The sequence below is a fragment of the Rhyacophila brunnea genome, unplaced genomic scaffold, assembly GCF_057557595.1.
Source record: "Rhyacophila brunnea isolate RB1 unplaced genomic scaffold, BYU_Rbru_1.0 scaffold_12, whole genome shotgun sequence".
In the NCBI taxonomy this organism is placed as follows: Eukaryota; Metazoa; Arthropoda; class Insecta; order Trichoptera; family Rhyacophilidae; genus Rhyacophila; species Rhyacophila brunnea.
In genome coordinates this window covers 24,439,898-24,465,407 of record NW_028232774.1, presented here as the reverse complement: position 1 = coordinate 24,465,407, position 25,510 = coordinate 24,439,898, and the positions used below count along the sequence as shown (strand labels likewise).

The 25,510-nt window shown below is 37.1% G+C and overlaps 1 protein-coding gene across 1 annotated transcript in view; it reads right to left on the bottom strand.

Moving 5' to 3' along the window:
* Window positions 1-24,636, bottom strand: part of LOC147077966 (NACHT domain- and WD repeat-containing protein 1) — a 92,688-nt gene extending 68,052 nt beyond the window's left edge. The window contains exon 1 of the mRNA XM_085961027.1: window positions 24,441-24,636. Within this exon, the coding sequence (XP_085817153.1) occupies window positions 24,441-24,508 (68 nt within the window). The 5' untranslated portion in view covers window positions 24,509-24,636. The remainder of the gene's footprint in view (window positions 1-24,440) is intronic.
* Between the last annotated feature and the right edge of the window lie 874 nt (window positions 24,637-25,510).

Below are 25,510 nucleotides of genomic sequence, written 5' to 3'. Positions count from 1 at the left end.
GATAAAGTAAATGTTGGCTACCGTACGCCACAGAAATTGTTCACACTTCCGACCGACATACACGACACCCTGCTGTTACTACGCCGTTGGCCGTCAACCATTGGCAGTAGAGCATAATAGTGTACTATCCTATCATATAGGTATGTACTGAGAATAATTGATAATATCATAACATAATAAACCAAGTACCTACGTAACAAGAAGAGTTGCGTATCAATTACGTACCTATATTATGTCAACAAATAGAACATCACAAATAATTACAATGTGTTCAATAATTTTTGAAAGACTTTCTTCTTAAAACTCACTTACTTAAAACTCAATCATATATTCGTAACAACAGTATTATCACAAATAGTGATTAGCCAAGACACAATGATGGGTTTGGAGAAAAAGCATAATTCCTACTTAGTAAAAATTTTATATGAATGTATCTCTGTTTCCCAAAATTTCATCCTGTGAAGGGAAGTGGCGCGAACTTGTGCTTGCGCTATGCCCCAATGCTGGGTCGTGACAAAGTGAAAGAAGAAGAAGAAGACATTTGATGCTTCGATTATTTTTAAAGTTCTAATGAAGCGACAGCATTGTGGAAAACCGCCACTGCTCTCAAAAATTCTTATAATATTTGTAATAATTCCTTAATATTATTTTGTCACCCTTTACAATGTGCAACTCATGACCTGCCTACATTCACGGGACGTCACTGACCCTAAAACATCACAATTCATTGAATACCGGCCGGTCATCGTCGACCTCACAGTTCACCCAAAATAGAACTGCTATTCCGATTTGTACGCCAAATCTAATAATATACATATTTCAACTGCATAGTATTATTAATTATCACCTAATGAAAAACACATAACTCGTATCTAGTTCTCGACTCCTGATTTACGACAGCGTGCTCGCCGTGACGTCACCGGCCGCCATGACGTCACGACAACTACCCCATTTTCCCTCACCTCCCCTTCTGCCTTCCCTCTCAAAACCCCTCTCTAGTACTCACCCAACAGGGGCAAAGGACGATTTTACAAACGCTCTCCCAGCTATCCGTGCGCACACACGCGCCCAATGATATCTACATTTCAACAGAAAATCACATCTCAAGAATGGAAATTATTAAGTAGAAGTAATAGGTATGCCTGATTTTTTTACTATCATAAATACTCAACGTTGACAGCCAAATGGTTTTGTTATATATGTAATAAATGGGGAGTGGCTGGCTATGATCAGCTGATCGATACGGAAACAATATATTATACTACAGCGAATTAGTACTTATCATCTCAAAAACATATAAATTCCCTCAGAACCATAAATCTATTGTTTGAATATACATAATTCGAAAACACTTCTGAGAAATATATAACCACTAGAAAAAATCTTTTTGGTGTTCACCTAATTCGAACCTGTAGTGATCCTGACACCGGTTAGTAATAATTAATGTATTTCAATATTTTCATTTACAAATACAAAAGACGGTTACCAATAAGTAACGCCATTTAGAAAGCGCTTTGTAAAAAGCATCAGCTAACTTCGTCGAAATTAGATAAGACACGTATAGCTTAGTGGTCAGAGCACATGGACGCAAATTCCGGGGAGCGCAGGTTCGAACCTGCAGGGTTTCAAAAAGATATTTTCGACTGGTTATATAATAGTATATCTTAGTGGTCAGAGCACATTGGTGAAAATTCCGAGAGGCGCATGTTCGAATCCTGTTGGGTTTCAAAAGGCTATTTTAGACTGGTTATATAGGAAATATTTTTCAGAAGTTTTTTCAATTTATGTATGTTCAATAAAAGAATGTTACATTCTTAAATCTGAATGTGAATTATTCGTTGAATAAAAAAATAGGCCAATTTATTCTTTATGCTACCACTATAATAATATTCCAGTCATATGAAGGTTTTACCTGGAAGTAATTCCCAGTAACAACATTATATACCAAAAACCAACCCTCGCCCATGTTGTGCTACGATCGCCATCTTGGAAAATTGCGGACGATTTTCAGTCGTTCAGTCATATCTCATTGACGGTTGAAATACCGAATACAAGTAAAAGTAGAAATATTAAGGCCATGCATTAGTTGAGGCACGGTCTAAAAAGATCGTTGCTAGGCGATGTGCGGATTGCGGGTCGCGGGTGCAAAAGACGCCTGTCAAACGAAATATTATTTCTCATATAAATCCAACATACGTCCATTTTATGTTCTGTTTATTATTCTATTAGTAACAATAATAATATATTCATTGACATGTTTTCTTTTTAAAGTAAATGGGTAACGTTTTTAGTCATCTTTACACGATTTTAGAATTAATTGGCCCGTCGCCATCACGCAGCAAAGTGACGTATGTCTGACTCGCCGTTCTCTCAATGAATGCGAAGCGAGTACAAAATTTCGTCGCGCGTACAGTTGAAAATTATTTGGCGTTTCACTGATGCGTCACCTTAAGAGTCGTGGGCCGTGGCGCTACCTCGGTAGGGACGTTAACCGCCTGAAGCAGACAAATCAATTTTCGCTCTCTTTGACAGCTATCAACACCCAGTACTGGACACCACCAACATAGATAACATACAAATACCATCAACCTACTGAAGACGTGGTCGTCTTTTATAGATAAATATAGTAGCTACGCTGATGAATACCTATGATGTTCCGCAACGCCATTGAAGAGTTACCTGTACCACGATGGAATTTAATTTAAATTGAAAAATCGTCCTGAAATCTTTATTCACCTTGAACATTGTTCAAATTAAAGGCATTGAAATAAATCTTTTATTTTAGTTTTGTTTTTATATATTATGTAAATTAATTAATAATCATTTATATCTGTTAATTATCCATGCTCCTCTCTCCCATGGGGGTCTAGGACGATTTGGCACCGCGAACTGGCCTCCGCCGATTGGCCTCCGGTAATTGGCCGCCGGTACAATCGGACGCCGGCCCAATTGGACGCCGACCCAATTCGACGCCGACCCAACTGGCCTCCGGGAGATTGGACGCCGCACAGTTGAATTAAATGCGCAAAGGAATAGACGTACGTTACGATTTGTCGGAGTAAATAAGCAAGTCAGTTTAATATGCTTCTATCTTCTCAGTAGTCGTACTTTATACATTTCGCGCTTGACACATTTTTAATATAGATTGAGAAAAATTATTATGCCTTATGATGTTTATTAAAAGAAAATAATTCTTCCCTCGCTAAAACTTGAAGATGTGCATAATCAATTAATTTATTGTCTATACATGGGTACTTATTTATATTTACAACAAATATTTAAAATAATGTTAGATGTTAGAATGAAAATAACATTATATTTCAGCGTTTTATCGACTTAATATTATAATAAAGCTTAAACATGTATATTATTTATTATGCATAAATGCGTATTTTAAGATAGTATGAAATTACAAACAAAATATTAAGTAAGTTATCTGCTAAGTATAAATGTTTTAGTAGTTTGATTGATAAACTACTAAGGTACTGGGTGCCGGACGAAATCTCGAAGGCCGAAATCCCGAAAGCCTAAATCCCGAAAGCCGAAATCCCGAATATCGAAATCCCGAACGCTGAAATCCCGAATGGCCGGAATCCCGAAGGCCGAAATCCCGAAAAATAAAAAAAATACAAACATCGATAATTGCGCAATTTTTGCAAGAGACACAAAAACCCATTTTTTGTGGAAATATAAAAATAATGTAAAATACAAACATTAATAATTGCGCAATCGTGGATTGCGCAATTTTTGTAAGATGCACAAAATCCATTCGTTCTACAAAATGGTCTCTCCTGAAAAAATTGCGCAATCAGAAAAACCCATTTTCCGAAAAAAATGGGATTTGTCTCTCTTACAAAAATTGCGCTCACGATTGCGCAATTATTGATGTTTGTATTTTTTCATTTTTCGGGATTTCGGCCATTCGGGATTTCAGCATTCGGGATTTCAGCCTTCGGGATTTCGTCCGGCACCCTGTACCTAAGTAGTTTATCAATCAAACTACTGAAACATTTATACTTAGCAGATAACTTACTTAATATTTTGTTTGTAATTTCATACTATCTTAAAATACGCATTTATGCATAATAAATAATATGCATGTTTAAGCTTTATTATAATATTAAGTCGATAAAACGCTGAAATATAATGTAATTTTCATTCTAACATCTAACATTATTTTAAATATTTGTTGTAAATATAAATAAGTACCCATGTATAGACAATAAATTAATTGATTATGCACATCTTTAAGTTTTAGCGAGGGAAGAATTATTTTCTTTTAATAAACATCATCAGGCATAATAATTTTTCTCAATCTATATTAAAAATGTGTCAAGCGCGAAATGTATTAGGTACACCTACTGAGAAGATAGAAGCATATTAAACTGACTTGCTTATTTACTCCAACAAATCGTAACGTACGTCTATTCCTTTGCGCATTTAATTCAACTGTGCGGCGTCCAATCTCCCGGAGGCCAGTTGGGTCGGCGTCGAATTGGGTCGGCGCCCAATTGGGCCGGCGTCCGATTGTACCGGCGGCCAATTACCGGAGGCCAATCGGCGGAGGCCAGTTCGCGGTGCCAAATCGTCCCATTCCCCTCCCATGGACACTTTTTTATTAAATTAAGTCTTACTAAGCACAATTGAAGACGTGGTGACCTCAGTCTTGGACATCTGCTCCTAAGATATTACCAGGCGTAAACAACTATTAATGCTTCACATCCATACGTAGGACCTCGTGATACGCTTGATTGAGACCGAGTGTGGTGCGGGGCGGGTTGGCTTGAATGGAACTTAAGTGGTAGGTAGTTACTTTAATTTTATAAAATTTTTTCAAACGCCAACAGAGATTTACTGGCTGTAGTAGCTAAACAGGGATATTGACTCCATACCGAAATCCATAAGCTTTGTGTACGTTTTTCACGTATTTTAAATTTTCTTCCACTGTTCCTCTGATGACCGAACCGTATATTATTTAATAATAAAGTGATATAAAATACTATGAAACATGTTTTCTACTATATTCTGCACTTCTGACAAAATTTTCGCGGCACACTTGGAACCTCTCGCGGAGCACAGTTTGGCAGACTTTAATATTCTAGAAAATTAACTAAAACTGCAGACCTCTATGCTGCGACCTGATACTCAAATGCTTTCCAACAAAACGCACACACAACTGTCATTAAAAGCATGGCCCCCACATCCTGAAGCGGGCCCCAAGGTTATGATCTATGTCGGGCCCCCCTACCTATCGCCAAGATTAAAGGCAGTGTGACGCTCTACAGTGGCGTTTTCCCAATGGCGTTCACGGTCGAATTAAGGGTATTTAGTGTATTTTTAATACTTACAACCACTTGAATTATGGAGTTAATATCAAGTAATGACACAATTAAAAATTCCATCGCACAATCATATAAGTATTCTAAAATATAGTTACTATTAAAGGAAAATAGTTTTACTATTAGACAGTGGCGCACCCAGGGGGGGAGCCAAGGGGCCCTGGCACCCCCCAAAAATGAAAATTATCAGAATGATTTTAAACATTGAAATTGAAAGCCAATAAACTATAACCTTTGGGCTTAGACAAATAAAAACACGGCATAAAAAATGATTAGTAATAATTCTCCAGCACCCTTTTTAGAAAAAATTCTTAGATGTTAATTTCTAACACAACAATTTCGAAATACTAATGTCAGGTTTATTTAGAAACCCAATCCCTAATGGAACTGTCAAAAAATTCTCAGTGTCCACCCGAATTCCGGAGTGGTGTAGGTTATGGCTCGGGAGGGCTGACAGGGATCTAGCCTTGGGGGCCTGGGCTGTGGGGGGCCCGGCGTGTCGGGTTGACCAAATAAATGATATAAACACAAATCATAAATTAGCTTTAATAATAAAAAAGTCGCCTGCGAACATTTTCAATTACTTATATAATTGTGCAATATATTTTTTGATTATTATGTGTCGATACTCAACAGTTCCATTATTAAAGTAGATGTATTGATCGCCAATAATTCACTGTATAAGTACCCTTAATTTGAACTAAAACACAATTTGAAAAACGTTAATGTAGTGTTTCACACTGCCTTTAATCTTAGCGGTAGGTAGGGGGCCGCCAAATATCCTAGCCTGAGGGCCCGTTTTAGGATGTGGGGACCATGGTATAGGTACACCGAGTGTAATAGACAAAATACCGATAAACGAGAAATTAGGATGTGAAGAAGAAAAAGAGCCTATGGGACTAATTTACATTCTACTCCTTGGGCCCTCCCCAATATTAAATCCTGGGTGCGCCACTGCTATTAGAGCAAATTTGTGATGTGTGTTTATTTGACTTATTTGGTCGCCTCGTCACACCCGGTCCCCCCATGGGCCTGGGCCCCCAGGCTAGAGTTCTGTCCCCCCCCTCTTGTGGGGGCAATTATTAAAAGGTTGGTTAACTTTAAAACTCACATCCTACTTTTCATTATATTGTTATCATTAATTAAAAAAAATACTGCATATAGGTACATTTTTACGTAAATCTTCTTTTTAGAAAAAAAATAGGTAGTGTTCGGTTAAAGCGGATACAGCGGAAAACGCATTTTGAAAATAGCCGATAAACTGGATTATTTGTTAGTTTGGGTTAGTTTAGGTTAGGTTAGGTTGGGTTAGGTTAGGTTAGGTTAGGTTAGGTTTGGTTAGGTTAACCTAACAAATAATCCAGTTTATCGGCTATTTTCAAAATGCGTTTTCCGCTGTATCCGCTTTAACCGAACAGTACCAAAAAATAAAGAAAATGTGAGGGAAAAATCGAATGTACGAAGAGTAAAATTCACAGAATATTACAGAATAATATAGATATTAATAAATTGTGGTGCACATAATATATTCAGAAAATTAAATTATTACATTCATACGAAAGCTGATCAAGTCAGGTCCCAGGTCTGCAAACCCTATTGGTAGCATCATGGAAAATACCAACGTGGAATAATTTTATTATTTATCGCCTAGTTGGCAACTAGCAACACCGCCTCGCGGAGTAGGGCAGGGCGCGTGCGACACGGCCACGAGGGTGGCTCGTGAGATTACTCCGCCCCGGGCGACTGACTTATTAAATAAATTTCAAAGAGAGAGCAAAATCGGCGGATGAATGCCGCACCCTTGTGAACATGGCATGCGTTTACTTTCCAAGAAGATAAAGGAAATATTGAGTTTTATTTTATGCCGCACGTTGATTATCAGTTGGTAGGGCTGCCGCATATTTTCAGGACACTCGGCCTGCTTGGAAAATGCATGGGCCCCACATTGTGAAGCGGGCCCAGGCTAGGATCTTTAGCGGCCCCCCCTGCCTATCGCTAAGGATAAAGGCAGTGTGCCGCTCTACAGTAGCGTTTTCCAAATGGTGTAGGTGCGCGGTAAAATTAATCTGTATATTTAGTGTTTTATTGTATATCCATTCAAATTATGGAGATGTCGAGTATTGATACAAAATTAAAAATTGTACCGTATAACCACATAATTTAAAATAATAATATTATAGAAGGAAAATAGCGCCGTAGGCGACTTTTTTTACTATTAAAGCAAACTTGTGATGTGTGTTTATCTCACTTGTCTAGTCGACTCGCCTAGTAAGTACACACGCACGTTCTTGCTCGATGGTTTTACGCTCATTCCAACATGTCTCAACGTGTGTACCATCTGGCTCGATGGTTTTTTCTTCGACATCGAACAAATTGCGCTATCCGAAAAAGATTGAAGGTCCGTAATTCTTGCGCGATGTAATTTGAGTGAGGGAGTGAGGATGCACCGGCAAGGCTAGTGTGGCCGAAGTCGTGGCGGTGCGACGGTGGCCTCACAACGTCTTGTGTCGAGTTGCTCGACTGTGTGGACGCAACGACGAGCATGCTTCCAAGTCAACATGCTCTATCGAGCAAAACCGTCGAGCAAGAATGTACGTGGGTACTAGGCGTTAACCTAACAAATATCCAGTAAGTACGTTGAAAATAGTCAAAAATAATTAACAATACATATCTATATATATATATAATATATAGGTAGCCAGGTAGGTGGGTACATGCATTTTTGTATACAATTTGAGATTAAAAATTAAAGGGGGTGGTATTGGTATGGTAAGTCCATCTAACTAAGGGTACTGTAAAATACACATATTTGTATATGGGTATGCGCATGCAGAAACTGTCATTCGGAGGTGGAAATTCAATGAAGGGGAGAAACACACGTGGCCTATTAAAATGCAGAAATTACACGGGATCGGCCACGTGTATAATATAATGCCGGATAAGCAGGCTCGCAGTCAGTCATGCCAACCGTACTATACTTATAGTACAATACTATATTTTTTACGCCTTTGTACTATAATCAGCATACAAAAAGATGGCAACACTGGCTCGCACACAAGTGGGAGGATTCCCCCCCCCCCCCCAGAAACGCAAATACACACTCTTCTTACAACTTCTTTTTTTTCGTAAGGACCTCCAGACTGAGGTTCGTGACCCGGATAATTTGTCTGACGTACAGCCTCAGCAGGTTGGCCTCACTCCTCTCGACATTCTACGACACGCAAGGCCTGTGGTCACTGGAAGATTCGCGACACTCGTAAATTAGTGCAACTATCTGGGGTATCAAATGTTTGTTTTTCCAATGTTTTAATATACCGATGTGACATGCCTAAAAGATAAGACATCGCGGACGACACAAACGGACACTAACCACATTCCGTGATAACTCGAAGGAACACCATTGGTTATACATGCAGACCAGGTGTTTATCGCTAGACTCAAAGTGAAGAGTATGGTGAGGTATGGGAAATTTACCTGGAAAAGTTCCTGCGGGTGAGTTATGTGCCGGGGTATGTACGCATCCACGTATGCTACCCCTAAACTAAACGGTCAGTATTACTGTCAGTAGGTACCATAAAATATTAGCAGTAATACTGATTGTGTAAGGCGTGCATTTTTTAAGCAAGTATTACCTAATAGATAATTTTTAAAAGATTTTAATATCAATGGCCAGAATTATAATTAAATGGCAAGTATTGAACATACATAATTTTGTAAACTCGTCTGAGAAAATATATTATAACCGTCTTTTTGAAAAAAGTAAGACACCCCGCAGGAATCGAACCTGCATCTCTCGGGTGTCGCGCCCATGCACATAGACTACTATGCTAAAGACGCCATACTTAATTGCGACAAATTTTAACTTATGGCTCTTATTAATACTCTCTGAACGATTTCCAAATTGAGCTACTTGCTTGTTCTTGCTTGAAAGCTTGAGCTTGTTCAATAATTAGAATGTTACATTCTTAAATCTTGTGAATTATTCGTTGAATAAAAAAAATAGAAGAATATGTAATCATTTCATAAACATACGCAAATGTCTACGAGGAGGGTCGTTTACAAGGGCACCCTTTATTTTTCGCACGCAGCGTTAAGCCAGCATGTCAATTATTTGGATAGACACGCGCAATCCCTCACCCGTAGAAAAGCAATTTTCTACAATTTAAACCGTAATAAAGAAAGGTTAGATAAGGTACGATTGATTGTATTTTCTAAAACACCGAGACAAGTAGACGTCGCTGTTGTAATTCCAAACCAACAAATAATAATGTGCGACAATCCCGGGCACATGCCTTGTAACAGTCATGTGGGAAAAGCTGTTGAATGCTGTGACTTTCTATCGATCGATTATCCTGATAACAATCACAATCACAATGACGTTACAACAAATAAAACACTCCACAATTTACCCATGTATCATGCTAGTATGAAAAGTAGTTTAATCAGCAAGAGCTGAGTTAATTATTATATTTTCGTTAATAATACCGCGAACACGCGACAAACACTTCAGGGTGCGGGCAGGGCTAAAGAGGCTATAGCCCTGTAGAGACTATAACCCAGATCTTTCATCTGGTCCTAAAAAATAAATTTGAAAACATTCGTCAAAAAACCTTGAGGCAGGCGAAGCAGCTTTCCCGTCACAATGAATCTGCAAATTAGTTTCATTAAAATGTTCTATTATGTAAATCAATCGCATAAAATGCGATCGGCAGTTATGTTTGCTATACACAAATTTGTATATTGGAAGCGTCCGCAACCATTCAGATGTTATGACAGGAAAAAATCATAAATTTTGCATACATAGGTATAAAAATTTCGTTGTTGGAAGACGTGAAAATCGTGCAATGCCATAAACCAAAAAGCATATAAACTATATTGTTTTTAAATAATTTGTAAAATGTCATTATATTTTTTTCTAGCGTAAAGCCAGCCCTGTGTAAATCAGTTCGCGATGATTCGTAATTGAGCATCCACATTATTGTTACACACTACAACAGGCCATAAGGCTCAATGACAGTAGTGAAACTATATTATTATGTATTGTAACCTCATCGGGAATCAAGCCCGGAACCTCCGTACAAAATCCAGCGCCTAACGCATTGAACTACGAGGGCCCGAGGGCCGGTTTCCTTCCATTGCTCCTATGTTTCCATATCGTTTCAGACCTATACCGCGACACGCCCTTCACACTTATACTAGAAGCGACACACGATGAACTTTCCATGACCATGGTTGTGAATGGCTTGCACTAAAATGAGTACTTCGGTCGAGTCTAGATGATAAGAGACTTCCTAACTCGTAATTTAGGTACTAAAAGGTAAATAATTTCCCCTTGTAATCAGTTCACAGTAGCTGAACATCCCATCGGTGGATTCAAGTGTTTAATATCAAAATCAAAGCGTAAACTGTATGTACACAGGAAATGCACACGGGAAAGTGCACGGGTCCGCCGAGGAAGCAACGACGAGCGGTACGGGATGATATTATCGAAAGTCAGTGGAAATGCAGTCCGCAGCGAATGGATGATGAATGAATGGGTACCACCGGTGATTGTGACTATGGCGCAACCATTTAACAATGAATATGTGTAAATGCATTTTTTTTGTCGTGCGCAGGAATTAGGTAGAATTAGTGTGATTGTTACGGTTGCTATTCTCGACTGTACCTACTTAAATCAAGCCTATTGAATAGCTTTCTCTCGATCGTCACCCTTCCGCAGCAATGAACAATTTTACGAAACGGAGCGCTCGATATTTTTTCGAAAATATTAACATAGTTATTCAATTATTATATGTAGGTATATTGTATAAAAATAAGTGTGTTAGATTTTTTGTTGTATGTCCTATCTAGCTCAAATGGTCAAAATATTTTTTTCCACGAGACGGAATGATAATTTTGGGGATTTCATCCATCCGTCCATTTCGAGCCCTGCCTTTCCGACTTGTTTCGCGCCAAAACTATTAAACCTCATGCTGGTACGTTTCTGACGTTCAGTAAATTCCTATCCGTAACGCCTGAACACCACTCTCACGGACTCGACTATTCTCCAATACAGGTCGACATGCTAGAGTTGTAGGTGGGTATGTATTATATTTATCTGTGTATAAAAATCTGGGAGGAAACCTATTTCGCGTTCGCCGGCCCATGTCGGTAAAGCGAGGGTATATAATATAACAAGGGAAATGCGATTAGCAAAGGGTAGAAACGTCGATGCTATCCAAGTAGAATCTACGCCCGACGATGACCGAAAGCCTATCAATCAAAGAGTCTGTTCTGTTAGCCTTCCTACATAATTAAGTATTGCAATAACTTATCATCAGGAACGGCGACAACCCGAGGTGGGTCGTGGCCTTCATCAGCAGCTCCCTCCACCCGTTCCCATACAATTGGATACCCAACACCAGTGCTTTCCAAACTCTTTCACGTCATGGTACACTGTTAAAATTATAAAACTTTCGATTAACAAGTATATAAGTACCGACGAAACATTACATACTTTTCGCATTTTAATTGTAAGCCAACTTGCGTTTATTTAAATATTTAAAAGAACAAAACTTCTTTTATTGTGAACTTGTATTATTAGTTTTATAAAAACGCAAATTCTATCGTACTTATTTCATTTTTATTAATTAACTGGACCGATTTCGTTCGCCTCAGATGCTCCAGTTAATTATTAAAAGTGGAATCAGTACGATAGAATTTGAGTTTTTATTAAAATTAATAATATAACAAAACTTACTTTATTCCTGGGTCAATCCTTGAAAGAGCTAAGTACTTATAACTATGGACAATGTGAAAGAATGTTTCCTTCTCCCGCACACAGAAATGTTATACAAAGTTATAAGTAGTACAAAAAATAACCCCTTATCTGTAAATAATTACCCTAAAGGGGAAATAGCATTAGGTATATACATAGTGCTAATAAATGTACACATCGTCCGTCGTCTTCCGATGTGGCGACCGTAGCACAGCATGTACAATAGTGGTTATTTTTGGTATGCTATTACTGGGTACTAGCACTATGCATGTGTAGTCTCCCCTTTACGGGCATTATTTTCAGGTAAATCCAAGGCCTGAACAAAAACGAACCATAAATGCGAATGGGAAAGCATTCGGCACGCTTATATCTCCACAATATTCGTTAGAGCAAGATAGAATTTCTACAGCTGAATTAAATAGTTTTTGGAAACATCACCGGTAAATATTGCTTTGAATGATTTAAAATGCATTTAAAAACTGCGAGTTCGTATTGCTAAAATTTATTGTTGTTGTGTTAAATATAAAGTTAGTGGTAATTATTTTTAGTTCATTTAGTTTTTTTAGTTTCGACGGCTAACGCAACTTCCGTGCGCACTGATTAATAATTCAGACTGTAATTTATTCGAAAATCTGCACGTATCGTTTCTGGTCATCAAGGACGTCGAAGGGCAACGGAAGTAAACTAGATATCGCGAATCCGACAAAAAACAGTCCGGTTAAACCCTCTATTACACTAATTAATACATTTTGTTTCCGACCAGTGAGCTGATTTTTTTATGGATAGATATTTTAGTTATTACTAAGGTTAGGTTTAAACACCCACGATGGCCGCGCGGCTTAAGTGTCGGTCTATAGCATCGAGGGTCTCATTTTCGAATCCTGGGTCTGGCAAGTAGACATATTGTTTTTCAATTTTTGTATGAGTCAGAGTATGTACCTAATAGGTTGAGCAAGTGGCTGACATCCATTTCTCGTAAAAAACTAAATCTGTTAAGGCTGTACCTCAGTTGAGGCACGGTCTAAAAAGATCGTGGCTAGGCGATGCGCGGATTGCGGGTCGCGGGTGCAAATATCGCATGCCGAACGAAATATAATTTGTCATATAAATCCAACATGCGTCCATTTAATGTTCTGTTTATTGTTCTATTAGTAACAATAATAATATATTCATTGACATGTTTTCTTTTTTAAGTAAATGGGTAACGTTTTTAGTCATCTTTACACGATTTAAGAATTAATACCCCCAAACAAATTGACGTATTCACACCTCTACGTTCGGTCTCCGAGTGCCAGCGAGTCCAAAATTTCGCCGCGCCTATAGTTGAAAATTATTTGCCGTTTCACTGAAGTATCGCCTTAATGCAAACCTCCACTCTGTGGTGGCCCACTTATTAGGATCGGACATGGTCTGAAAAAAGTTTTGGTACCTATTTCTATATGGGTGGTTCACAATAATTATGTATCAAGTCAAATTTTCATAAAATTTGATTTTTTTTTGTTTCAGTGGCTAGATAAAACAGATTTCTATATTGTGTGTTAATATCACAATCGTAGCTCTACAATTTTACGCATAAACGCCAATACTAGTATTGATGTGAAAACATTCCTGAATTTTACATAAGGAGTTTTAATTTTAGGTCCATTCAGGATCCATTTTGATGGACTTGATCAAAGCCGAATGGCGCTGACTTCATCCATAATTATTGTGAACCACCCATATAGGTACTTGTACCAAACGATTCTCCTCGATTTCCCGCCCTTCGAGTAACTTCACGTCCCCCAAGCAACGCTCAATCTGCCTACGCCCACGGGACGTCACTGACAATAATACATCGATTCACACGTGTCATCGATCTATTATTGCGATGGTTATTATTACACTACGAAGAAACAGCAGAGGTAAAAACAAACAATACATTCCGTGAAGATACTCTCCAAATTAAGCCATGCCAACAAAAACCGTCCAATCCGATCGAGATTATTTGTGGAATGTATCCAAAAATTAAGGAATCTATGATTCTCTCACGCGTATCGGTTGTTTTTGTCGAAAAACTACGCATGCCAGGTCGATTATGTTATTATAAAAATATCTATTTTAATAGGTGCGACGAAACACGGTACGGGAGCATGCGAAATAGATGGACACATGACCTTACAGGTTTTATTGCATTAAAATAACCCTATAGCGTTCGTTATTCAGTAGACTATAATGAAGATACTACCTACTTATTATTTTCTATGTATCTTTATTTGACTCATTTGATTAGAACCAATTGTTTTTTATTTAAATCTCATATTGCGAACGTCCATATTTTTAATTTATGTACAAAATATTTTGTTTTAAAATGCAGAAACATATAACTTTCGCTTGCCTGGCGACCCAATTATATATTTTCATTTAAAATAATGCTGCATTCTGAAATTTTGTGTATTTAATGAAAAGGTACAGTACCTACCATCTACGCTTCCGAGAATAAACATATAGACATCCACGTCGTGGAGGTACCTAGGTTTCAAACTTTTAGAAGAATTGGTTGTCGACCATTCGCTCTCGTTGCAGACATAATATACACCTTTTCTACTGTTTAATTACTAAATACTGATATATTTCTTTTTTTATAATATAATACTTACTGTTTTAATAATATTTCTTTGTTTCTAAATGGCATGTTGTGAACGTCTTAAATTAATAATTTATAACGTTCACTATATGTAAAAAAAAATAATAATTGAAATATCGAATAATAAATAAAATATCTATCATCTTCGGTATTCGGATTTGATAGCGACTACCAAATTGAAACACATTCACTGCTGACCAGATGTTTACTAATTAATTTCCACATTTAAATATCATATTGATTATATCTAATAGCTAACTAATGGTTACGCGTCTAGAGCGTCTTTAGCACTGAAAGACTTAATGACGGCAGCCTTTAAGCAAACTTTGAATGTCCGTCCCCTTTCATTTTTTGTTTCAAATTGTCTACAAATTCGTTAGGTAGTATGGTACTTACCTATTTTATTTTTAATTTAAATTTATTATTTAATTTCGGCTAAATTAAACAGACAAGTATACCATAAATCTTCAAATTGGTGTCTATGACAGTTGAGAATTGCAGCATTTCCATGAAACCTACTCTCAAACAGTGATGGTTTTAAGAACGTGGCGTCATCAGCGTGGCGTGGATCAGTGGCGTTGACAGGTTTGGCCGCCTGTGCGATAAACCGCCATTACAATATGTATTATAATAGTTGTGTAGTCAGGATCTTAATGTTAATCTTAATCTAAGATGTCAATATTTTCTAACGAAACGGCCGTATCGTCTGTTTTATAGTAAACCGCCACTGCTCTAAAAAGTTATACTATTTTTATTCATTACTTCATTCACCGCCTTTTGCAATGTGCCTCCTCTACGCAACGCATGACCTGCTGCCCCCACGGGACGTCACTGCGCCCAGTGAACTTCAAATAAATACCACTAAAAATGGGACCTAAGATTAATAATAATATTATATCTGCCTGTTTTAGCTTACCAGACATAGTTGGTATGTGTGACTTGTGTAGTATTTATATTTATAGTGTGTTTATTTCGTGGAACGTTGACAAACTGCATTATATTATATTTATTTATTTTTAAATATTCAAATTCTTACAGCATGCATGGATAATTTTCTGAATACATTTTCCTGGTACCTAAAATAAATGAAGAGTGCATTTACATTTGTATGCAAAACGCGTGCGGTTTATGAGATAATAACTTACTTGTCGACGACCGACCCGCCTTTGTTCGGTGCTTATTATCAGTTTTATCGCGCGGGAACATCGTGCAAAATAATAACCATGCTTATACCAAATTATTATTCTCTGCCAGTTCCTAGTTAATTAATAACACGTAGCTAAGATACTCGAAATCTTCAATAGGAGGGCTTGGCCTACTCTTAACATTTGCCCCAATATCGTTAACCTTTTTTTGTGATGTTGGTATTTAACCATAGACCTACACGTGGAGGTAAGAACTAAATCGAGTATGCTGCTAATTATAATTGAGTACTTAACTGAGGATTTAAAGAAATCCACGTGGACAGGTAACCACATCGAGTAAAACAACTTCTAATTTAACTGTAGGTAGTAAGTAACTAACGATTGTAATTTCTACATAACCGTTTTCAACATTCTGTAAACCTATCTCATTCTCAAATGATACATTAGTCGAAAAACAGAGAATATTAAGATATTTGTTTAATTTTATAAATATAAGTGTGTTAGATTTTGTAGCTAGCTGAAACAGTCGACTTAGTTTTTCCATGACACGGAGTGATAATCGGGGATTTGACTGCGCTCCGGTGCGCTCCGGTCCAATTCCAGGCCTGGTAAAAACTTTTGCATTTCCAATATAGTCATTCTCAACCATTGATTTTAGATATGCAGCATGGCTTACAAATGCTTAACGTGGAATATTTGAAGGTTTTGCCAAAAAGTGTCACGCATAACTCTTTTTGTTTGCATCATAATAATTCTATATCGAATTAATCAGACACGTCAATTAAGACATTTCGATGTTACCCAACAAAAATTGATTTGAAAGTGCCATAGTAAACAAAAAAAAGCTAATTTTCTGCGCCCGCCGCTTCGACGTTTACATTTTGTCGGTGCTGCTTTACGAAAGCTCAGAGCAACCGTATATTGAGCTACAAGAACAACTGATGTTTGCGTCGAATACTAGGTGTGCGGTGGTATTGCCTTAGGAGTAACGAGGAGATAAGAGAGCGGAACACGCAGCCTCAAAGCTCACTGATAGCAGTGGCGAGGGGTGGAGGTAGGCTGTTAAGATTCGACATGTAGTGCACACTGTCAGTCACGCTTATTTGTTTTCATTGAACAAAGCATACGAGCAGGTGGTGCTGATTAGTTTTTTTTTTAATTCAATTAAACCCTGCCTAAGCCAAACCATAATAGTTTAGGTACCTATGGTATGGGCGATCCGACAAAAATAGTGCACACTTTTTCAGTCATACCTACTTATTTGTTTTCGTTGAATTGAATACATATCACAGTCGGTGTTGGTTTGCTTTTTTAAATTCAAACCCTGCTAAAAAAATATTCTTCTATCTATAAAATATCTAAAATCATGTATGGTTTAATGGCATAATTTTATATATTTCATCGATAAACGAATATTTTTTTATTACTGTGTAGCGGGTGATAGAGGAAAAAGCAAGTAGTAAAAAAATATGATGGAATTATCTACCAAATTTATTTTACATGAGGCATGAAAAAATTCCTAATACTTAAACAACAATAATTTAAATATTTTTGATACATATTGGATAGGTTTGTCAACTATAACTGGGGCTCTAAATCTAAATGTTCGCCGGTGCGGTTCATAGAATCCCCAAAATTATCGCTCCGTCTCGTGAAAAAAAAATATTTGACCCTCTAACCCTAGAAAGACTATATAAAAAAAAATCTAACATACCTACATATTTTTATAAAATACACATTAAATTAGATAACTACGAGGGTGGGTCAATAATTCCTTAGAAAAAAGCATTGTTTTTATTTTTATATTTTTTTTTATTTCTCAACACAATCTCCTTGGAGCTCAATACACTTGGTTAGACGTTTCTCAATTTTTTTTAAACCGTCAGAAAAATAAGTTTTCGGAAGGTCCTCAAAATAAGCATTTGTCCGATCGATGACTTCTTCATTTGAAAAAAAACGTTGTCCACTTAGCCATTTTTTTAAGTTTGGGAAAAGGAAAAAGTCACTGGGGGCTAAATCTGGCGAATACGGTGGGTGGTTGACCAATTCAAACTTCAATTCTTCAATTTTAGCCATTGATCGTAAACATGTGTGAACACGGGCATTGTCCTGATGAAAGAGGATTTTTTCCTGTTTAAATGAGGCCGTTTTTCTTCAATTTTGTTTTTTAGCTGGTCCAATAAAGATGCATAATAATCCCCTGTTATTGTTTTTCCTTTTTCCAAATAGTCAACGAAAATAATTCCACGTGCATCCCAAAATAGAGTAGCCATAACCTTACCAGCTGATTTTACGATTTTCGCCTTCTTTGGACATGGTTCGCCTTTCGCAATCCACTGCTTTGACTGTTCTTTCGTCTCGGGAGTATAGTGGTGTATCCATGTTTCATCTACAGTCACAAAGCGACGAAAAAATTCATCCGGATTGCGTTGCATGAGCGACAACAGGGCTTTAGAGGCCACCACCCTATTGCGTTTATTGTCGACTGTGAGCAAACGCGGCACCCATCTTGCAGAAATTTTTTTCAAGCCCAATTTGTCATGTAAAATAGAAATGACGCTACCTTTTGAGATCCCTGTAATCTCAATTATCTCACTCAACTTAATCTTCGGTCACTTAACACCATATCGTGGATTTTATTGATCATTTCTGGTGTAGTCACCTCTACAGGACGTCCTGAGCGTGGTTCATCCTTTGTTGATGTACGACCACGTTTAAATTCATTTAACCAGTTATAAATAGTTGCAAGTGAAGGAGCAGATGTGCCGTGAACTAAATCCAACACATTTTTTATTTCCTTTGCTGTTAACCCTTTTATATTAAAATGTTTAATAACAGCTCTAAACTCAATTTTCTCCATTTTTGTAAACAAGCAATTTTTTTTTAAATGTACGAGAAACACACAACAACCCGACCAATCTGATTGAAACTTCGCAGCATACTGAATCGGTAGTGCCGCTGCATGAAAACAAACCGCTTACAGTACTAGTCGCGCCACCTGTCAGCTTTTCTAAGGACTTATTGACCCACCCTCGTATGTTAATATTTTCGTACACTTTTCGAGCGCTCCTGTTCGTAAAATTTTCCATTTCGAGCTCTTCATAACCTATTATATAAGACGTTTAAACTGTAAATTATTAAAATGCATCGAAGAAGTTGGCTGGAAATGTAATATTACTCTATGACATACTGACATCGTAAAATGTGTTTATTAATATGGCGGGTAAGCATACGTTTATATCCATGTGCGTCAAGACTATGGAAGTATGTCACAGAAATCAAATTAATATAAATCATAATAAGTAGAATACACCTACTCGATTATCCTCCCGGCAGGTACCTACTCACTTGGTTCACGTGAGGTCAGTTATAGAATACAGCAAGGCTCGAAATGGACCGGAGCGCACCGGAGCGCCATTCCTGTTCATGAAATCGGTAAAATTATCAATCCGTCTCGTGGAAAAAATAATTTGACCGAATAAGCTAGATAACCCATATAATAGAAAATCTAATACACTTATTTTTATAAAAAAACACAGGTACACATGTGAATATCTTCAGAAAACTGTCGACCGCTCCGGTTCGTAAATTTTTCCATTTCGAGCGCTGGTATACAGACATCTCGTTAAATGTAATGAAATCGGCCCTATACTCTGATGCATGAAATTTACAAATGACTTGATAAGAACAAGGAAATAACTCTATCTACGAGTATATTATTAACTGTGTCAATATTCCTATTGACGATTAGAATAATAATACCTAAAGGTACGCACTGCTTACTTATTCAACTGAATCGGGTACAAGCGTTTGTGGAATCGGGCTCGTACAAAAGGGGACGGTCATGGATTCCTGACTCCGGACCGCCACCAAGATTTATCTATGTAGGTACTGTACATATAAAATTCAAAATAATAATATGTTCGTTCGATTTCCTTTTCCTAGTTGGCTTCAACTGACATCTACATACTATAAATAATACAAAGTTTGTTCAATTCCAATTTTAAATTTTCACGACAGATAAAATTTGCATATTATTTTGAATTAGATTCTTATTTCTTTTGTCTGACTTGGCTGTCAGAATTATTTTCATATTGATATTATGATGTATGTATGCCTAGTATCTAGATACAGATATTTTAATATTGAAGAATGTAGTTATTATGTATTTTGATATTATTTAAATAATATACCCATATGGTATAGGATCATTGATATACTACTGGATGAATCATATGCTTCTTAAAATGACGCCCGATTTTCAGCGACTCGGCCTTTGTTAAAACTTACTGAGTAAGCCCGATCTAGCTTGCATCTTACTCTAACTAATAGTCAGCGCATGAAGACTTGCTCTGTCTGTTTTGCGTTGCAGCACCCTTAGGTTCACTATTCCAAGAACGCAAATTTAGTTTTACAGCCAGGGCAATACGGGTGAAATTCGGGAATCCATGTTAACGGTCTTAACGCATTATACCTACAAGGAAATATAAGACGATATTCGTAATATCTTTTGTGGTACATTTTTAAAATGACACTTGTATCTAGTAGTATATCAATGTATAGGATGCACAAATCTATACCTGCAGTTGGATGGTAAATCCAAAAATATTCTTTCTTTCGTTGGTATCTATTATTAAAGATTTAAAACCTGAACTTTTAAACAAAACTATATGATGAATTTTCATAAAAAAAATCAACAAAATACGAATGTTTTTGAACGTTCTTAATATTACCTATTATCCCTTTTTAACATTATAACAGGCCGTGCGGCCCAATGACAGTAGTATATAAAAACGGTATTACAGTAGTAGAAGTGAAACAATCACATAAACACCAAGGTTTTGAGAAAATCGCAAACATGTATTGTGACCTCACCGGAATTCGAACCCGGTGCCCCCGGATGAGAAGTCAGTGCCTCACGCACCGGACTACGAGGGCCATCGTCATTTTTAAAACATCAGTTTTATATGAGTAGGTACCTATAATAACAACGAATGTTTTCTTTTAAATGTAAAAAGTATATTAATTAAGTAAAAAGTACATTTATCTCAATTATTCCGGATAATTGAGGTTTTATTATGCGTTATGTCCGTAATAATTTAATAATATTAATTGCACATAGAAAACGACCACATATACCCGGTCAATACCATCCCTCTAGTCATATTTCTACTCTAGGGTCAGGACCTTTGCTAATATTATTACTTTTTAATTGCTAAGTAAGTATGACAGTGAGGAAATAAGATCGAAATTGAATAGGGCGTAGTCATCATTTTTTTTTTTCAATTAATAATGGCGGATCCATTGGAATAAATAAACGAACTGATAAATTTCAATTTCCTCTAGTCACAACCACGGCAAATAAAAGCACGGAATCGTTAATTGAAAATTATTTGGGGTGGAACAAGGGTGGGTGAAGAGGACGAATAAAAAAACTGAATTCGACATATTAATGCAATTATTCAGTTATGTTATGTTAAAATGATTTATTACATAACGAAATATGACAGAATATTAAAAGGGGCGAAAAATAAATAGGTACCTATCTATTATATGTCGCGTTCTCAAGTGGTGATTTTTGTCGTTCAACTGAAAGTAAATTGACAAGTGGAGATTATCAACTTGTAAGTTGAATATAATGAAGTTCATGTCAGGGACGCGCCAAGTGGGGGGTGTTAGGGTTGCGAAACACCCAGGCGCCACAATTGAGAGGGCGGCAAATACACAGATAATACATTTTACAATACTTACCTAATATTTATTACTAAAAATATAATATGTGCAATTCCTTTAGTATAAAATGAATATTTAGAATTGAACACCCACGATGACCGCGCGGCTGAAGCGTCGGCCTATAGCGTCGTGGGTCCCAGGTTTGAATCCTGGGTCTGACAAGTACCTTACACTTATTGTTTTTCAATGTATAGGTATATGAGTCAGAGTATGGACCGAATACGTTCAGCAAGTGGCTGACATCCATTTCTCGTAAAAACAAAACGTGAAAATACAAACCTCCACTCTGTGGAGGCCCACATGATCTTATTAGGATCGAACATGGTCGAAAAAAATGCATTATAATCATAGCATTGTACCAACAGGAAAAATCATTACAGTGTTTTCGAATGTGATGCATATTATTTTTTTGGTTTTTTGGTGTTCATTGTATTCCTGATAGTTTAAGATATTGTGTGGCTAATTTTTGTCTCAGATTCCTTTCGTGAATATACGCTACAAAGGCTAAAGAAGTTTTAATTCAAAAAATAAAACGTTCGACTGTTTGTTGTATATAATAATTTATTGTTTCACACCTATCAAATTATTATAAAAACAACTTAACGTTTTCTATTTTATTACTGTCATGGTACATAATATACAGGTAGAATGGGTAGAATAGTAGAATGTGGGTAAGATATTTTTTTCCAGTTGGAGGATGTGGCGAAGAAAATGTAGGCTTAAATCCACAGTGTGTGTATGCTTTTTTTATAATACGTAATATATAATCGTACGTATGTGTTGTTTGCGTGAAATGTAGATACCAAGTTAATTGAAGCCTTTGTTGAATTGTGTTGGTGTATTAGCTACATGTCGCAAGCCGGCAGTCAATTTATAATAGGTAGGTACATACCTACAGAGAACAGACAGACGTCGTTGGCAAATTGTATCATTTTTGTAGAATGTAAAATAACAAAGTTAGTATTTAAATAGGTACCTATGTACTTACTTACGTCAAAAATATTTTTTTAAGAAGGTAAGCTTTATATAATCGCCTAGTATGGAGTCTTCGCCACTGCATGATAATATTACTATCACGGAATGTACCTACGGCAAGTTTACAGGACTCTGTGACAGCCAAGGCAACTATTTGATCCAAATTGATCATGATCACTGATGTCTGCCCAAGAGGCACCTATTTACACGAGTAATGTCACCAATAATACGACCATATTATCTGATCTGATAATAACCCGAATAATAAAGCATGCACATGCTCCCATTTAGTTGGCCGTTGGGTCAATTTGGTTGGTATTGTGACGTCAGTAGGTTTGTTAACTGACATAATTATATAGTGTGACATTGAATGGCTGGGTCATCCAATTATCAAACATTCTACCCACATCAGGACGTCCATTTATTAATGTTGTTGGGTGGTTTTCCATCAGTTAGACGTCAGTGAGGTAAATACTAGATTTTACTATTCCTTACCTACTTTTAATAGCTGACAACCCTGATACCACGATAGATTTTTTTGTGTTTCTGTTCATTGATTCTTGTTCCCATGGCCCCCATAAGGGGGGGCTGATAGGGCTCTGGGGGGCCAGCGTGACAGGTCGACCTGATAAGTGAGATAAACACGCATCACAAATTTGCCCTAATGTGAAAAAGTCATCTATGGCGCTATTTTATTTGTAGAATCTTAACATTTTAAAATGTCTAGTTTGGTGATGCAATTTTTGACTACCCAATATGAGTACTGTGTGTCGATTTTTGACAACTCCATAATTCAAGTGAATTTATTTAACAATACAAAAAAATCCCTAAAAATACACCTTATACCCTTAATTTTACCTGAAATCACCAACCGCCTTTAACTCTAGCGATGAGTAGGGCCTGGCAAAGATCTTGGCCTGGGGGCCCGCTTCAAGATGTGACAAAACCATAACATTAAATTACAAAACCCGATTTAGTCGCGATGAGATTAATTATATTGGCCAACCAAATCGAAACGTCTGGGGGGCGTTTAATTTTCACGGGGTTTTGTGATCACTGATCACGAGATAAATAAGTATATTATGTACTTTATCGTGTGTTGAACAGCTTAAGCAGGTAATATGTACCTGCCTACACAATTTATGGGTTGCATTTTTGAATGAGATTATGAATAGGTACAATGGCACGTGTTGATCAGCCCCTATCTATAGTTAGTTTACCAACGTTCTCACCTAATAATTGAAAGTAATCATCGTAGCAAAACATTTCTAAGCTTCGACTCATTTTATGGCGTAGCCATGTTATTTTGTCTCCGATATTATTATTATCTTCTTCTTCTTCGATAGCGGCACAGTTCAAGTCGAGCCCTGGCCTCCTCCACCGCCGTCCTCCAGCCGGAACGGTCCTCCGCACGTCTTTTCCAGTTCCTGATTTATAGCAGCCGGTTGGCATCTTTTGTAATGTTATCACCCCAATTATTATATTATTATCTACCTAGCACAAATATGTCATTCTTTTGTAGTCTCGCTTCTCTGAACACCCAGTGTTTTTTGTTCTGTCAGGATTTCGCTTTTCAGATGAAAATGATAATATGGCCCTAATAATCGGTCATTTTGAAATTGGAACAGTCTAGTTAGATTCTGGTTGGTGAAGAAATTTTATTATCACACCATCAATCTATTCAGCATGTCTAATAAATTTAACCAGTACCTATTTAATAAATGTGATGAAAGCCTACGTCGGTACCTACATATGTACGTAGGTATTTATTATTCACAGGTTGGAATAGGAGTGTGCATATTATACCTATAGAACTGTCAAAAGTGAAGGCACTCATTTGCAACAGCAATATTATTGTAGGTACTTACTCTTCAGACCTCTGAGAGGCATTGTCCTTATCTTTGTGCGCCTGTCCCGAGCTGCATGAATTCCCCATCTCCTCGATAGGATCCTTTCAACGGCCAAGAGACAATCCTGTCATCGTATCATTGCACAAAATTCAAACACCACTGGATACCAGATCACAAAATAATAACGCCAGCCACTTCATCCCGCGTCAAGTCATCACCCACGCCGATGGCATTCGCCGAATAGTAATTCGTATTTTATAAATAATAATAACAGGAATCCGGTGTGAGCCAATTTTATTCCTCGACTTTATCTACATATTATTTCGGTCGCCGGACAGCGATGATGTCTCGCATTCCGATAACTTCCACAGAAAAAGCACAAAAACTGTCACCCTAGCTAAATTATTACACTTAATTTACACAAGTCTTTCAATTCAAGACGTTTATTTAATAAAAATCTACTCGCGACGAAAATCTCGACCGTTTCAAATCGAATTTGTCGCCGCACCAAACGAATATAATTCATAAATAAAACACTATATTTAGATCACTGCGGTTCACTATTTTTTAAGGTTAAAAATATGTTTGTTTTCTGTTATGAAGACCGAACGCTTTTACAATGCATTTTCCGATGGCCGAATACGCGAAACAAGATGTTGGCGGGTGAAAATATTTGTCAAAATTACGGGCGTTTTAATTATATTATTCGTTCAGTGCGCCTTTGACATCGGCGCGGCGGATAATAATGGCTATGTGAGTTCGTTTAGCGCGCGTTAAATACATTTTAAAACTATTTTTGTATGTATGTTTTCTATACAACTGTCCAAGTCCCAAGTGAACAAATCTAAAATTATACGCTACATCCTAGGCGGACGCATTCGCCAACGGAGGAAGTTTAGCCACAAATAATCGATCCGATACTTCACTCCTCCCAACGAATACTAAGCGCTAGGGATGGGCCGAGCATAAACGAGATGGTAGCTGACTGCTCAAAGGCGTAGTTACACTGTACGCGACAATTCAACTACAGCCACCAATACCTTAACAAAACCTACGTCTTAATAATATTAAAAACAATTATTTTAATA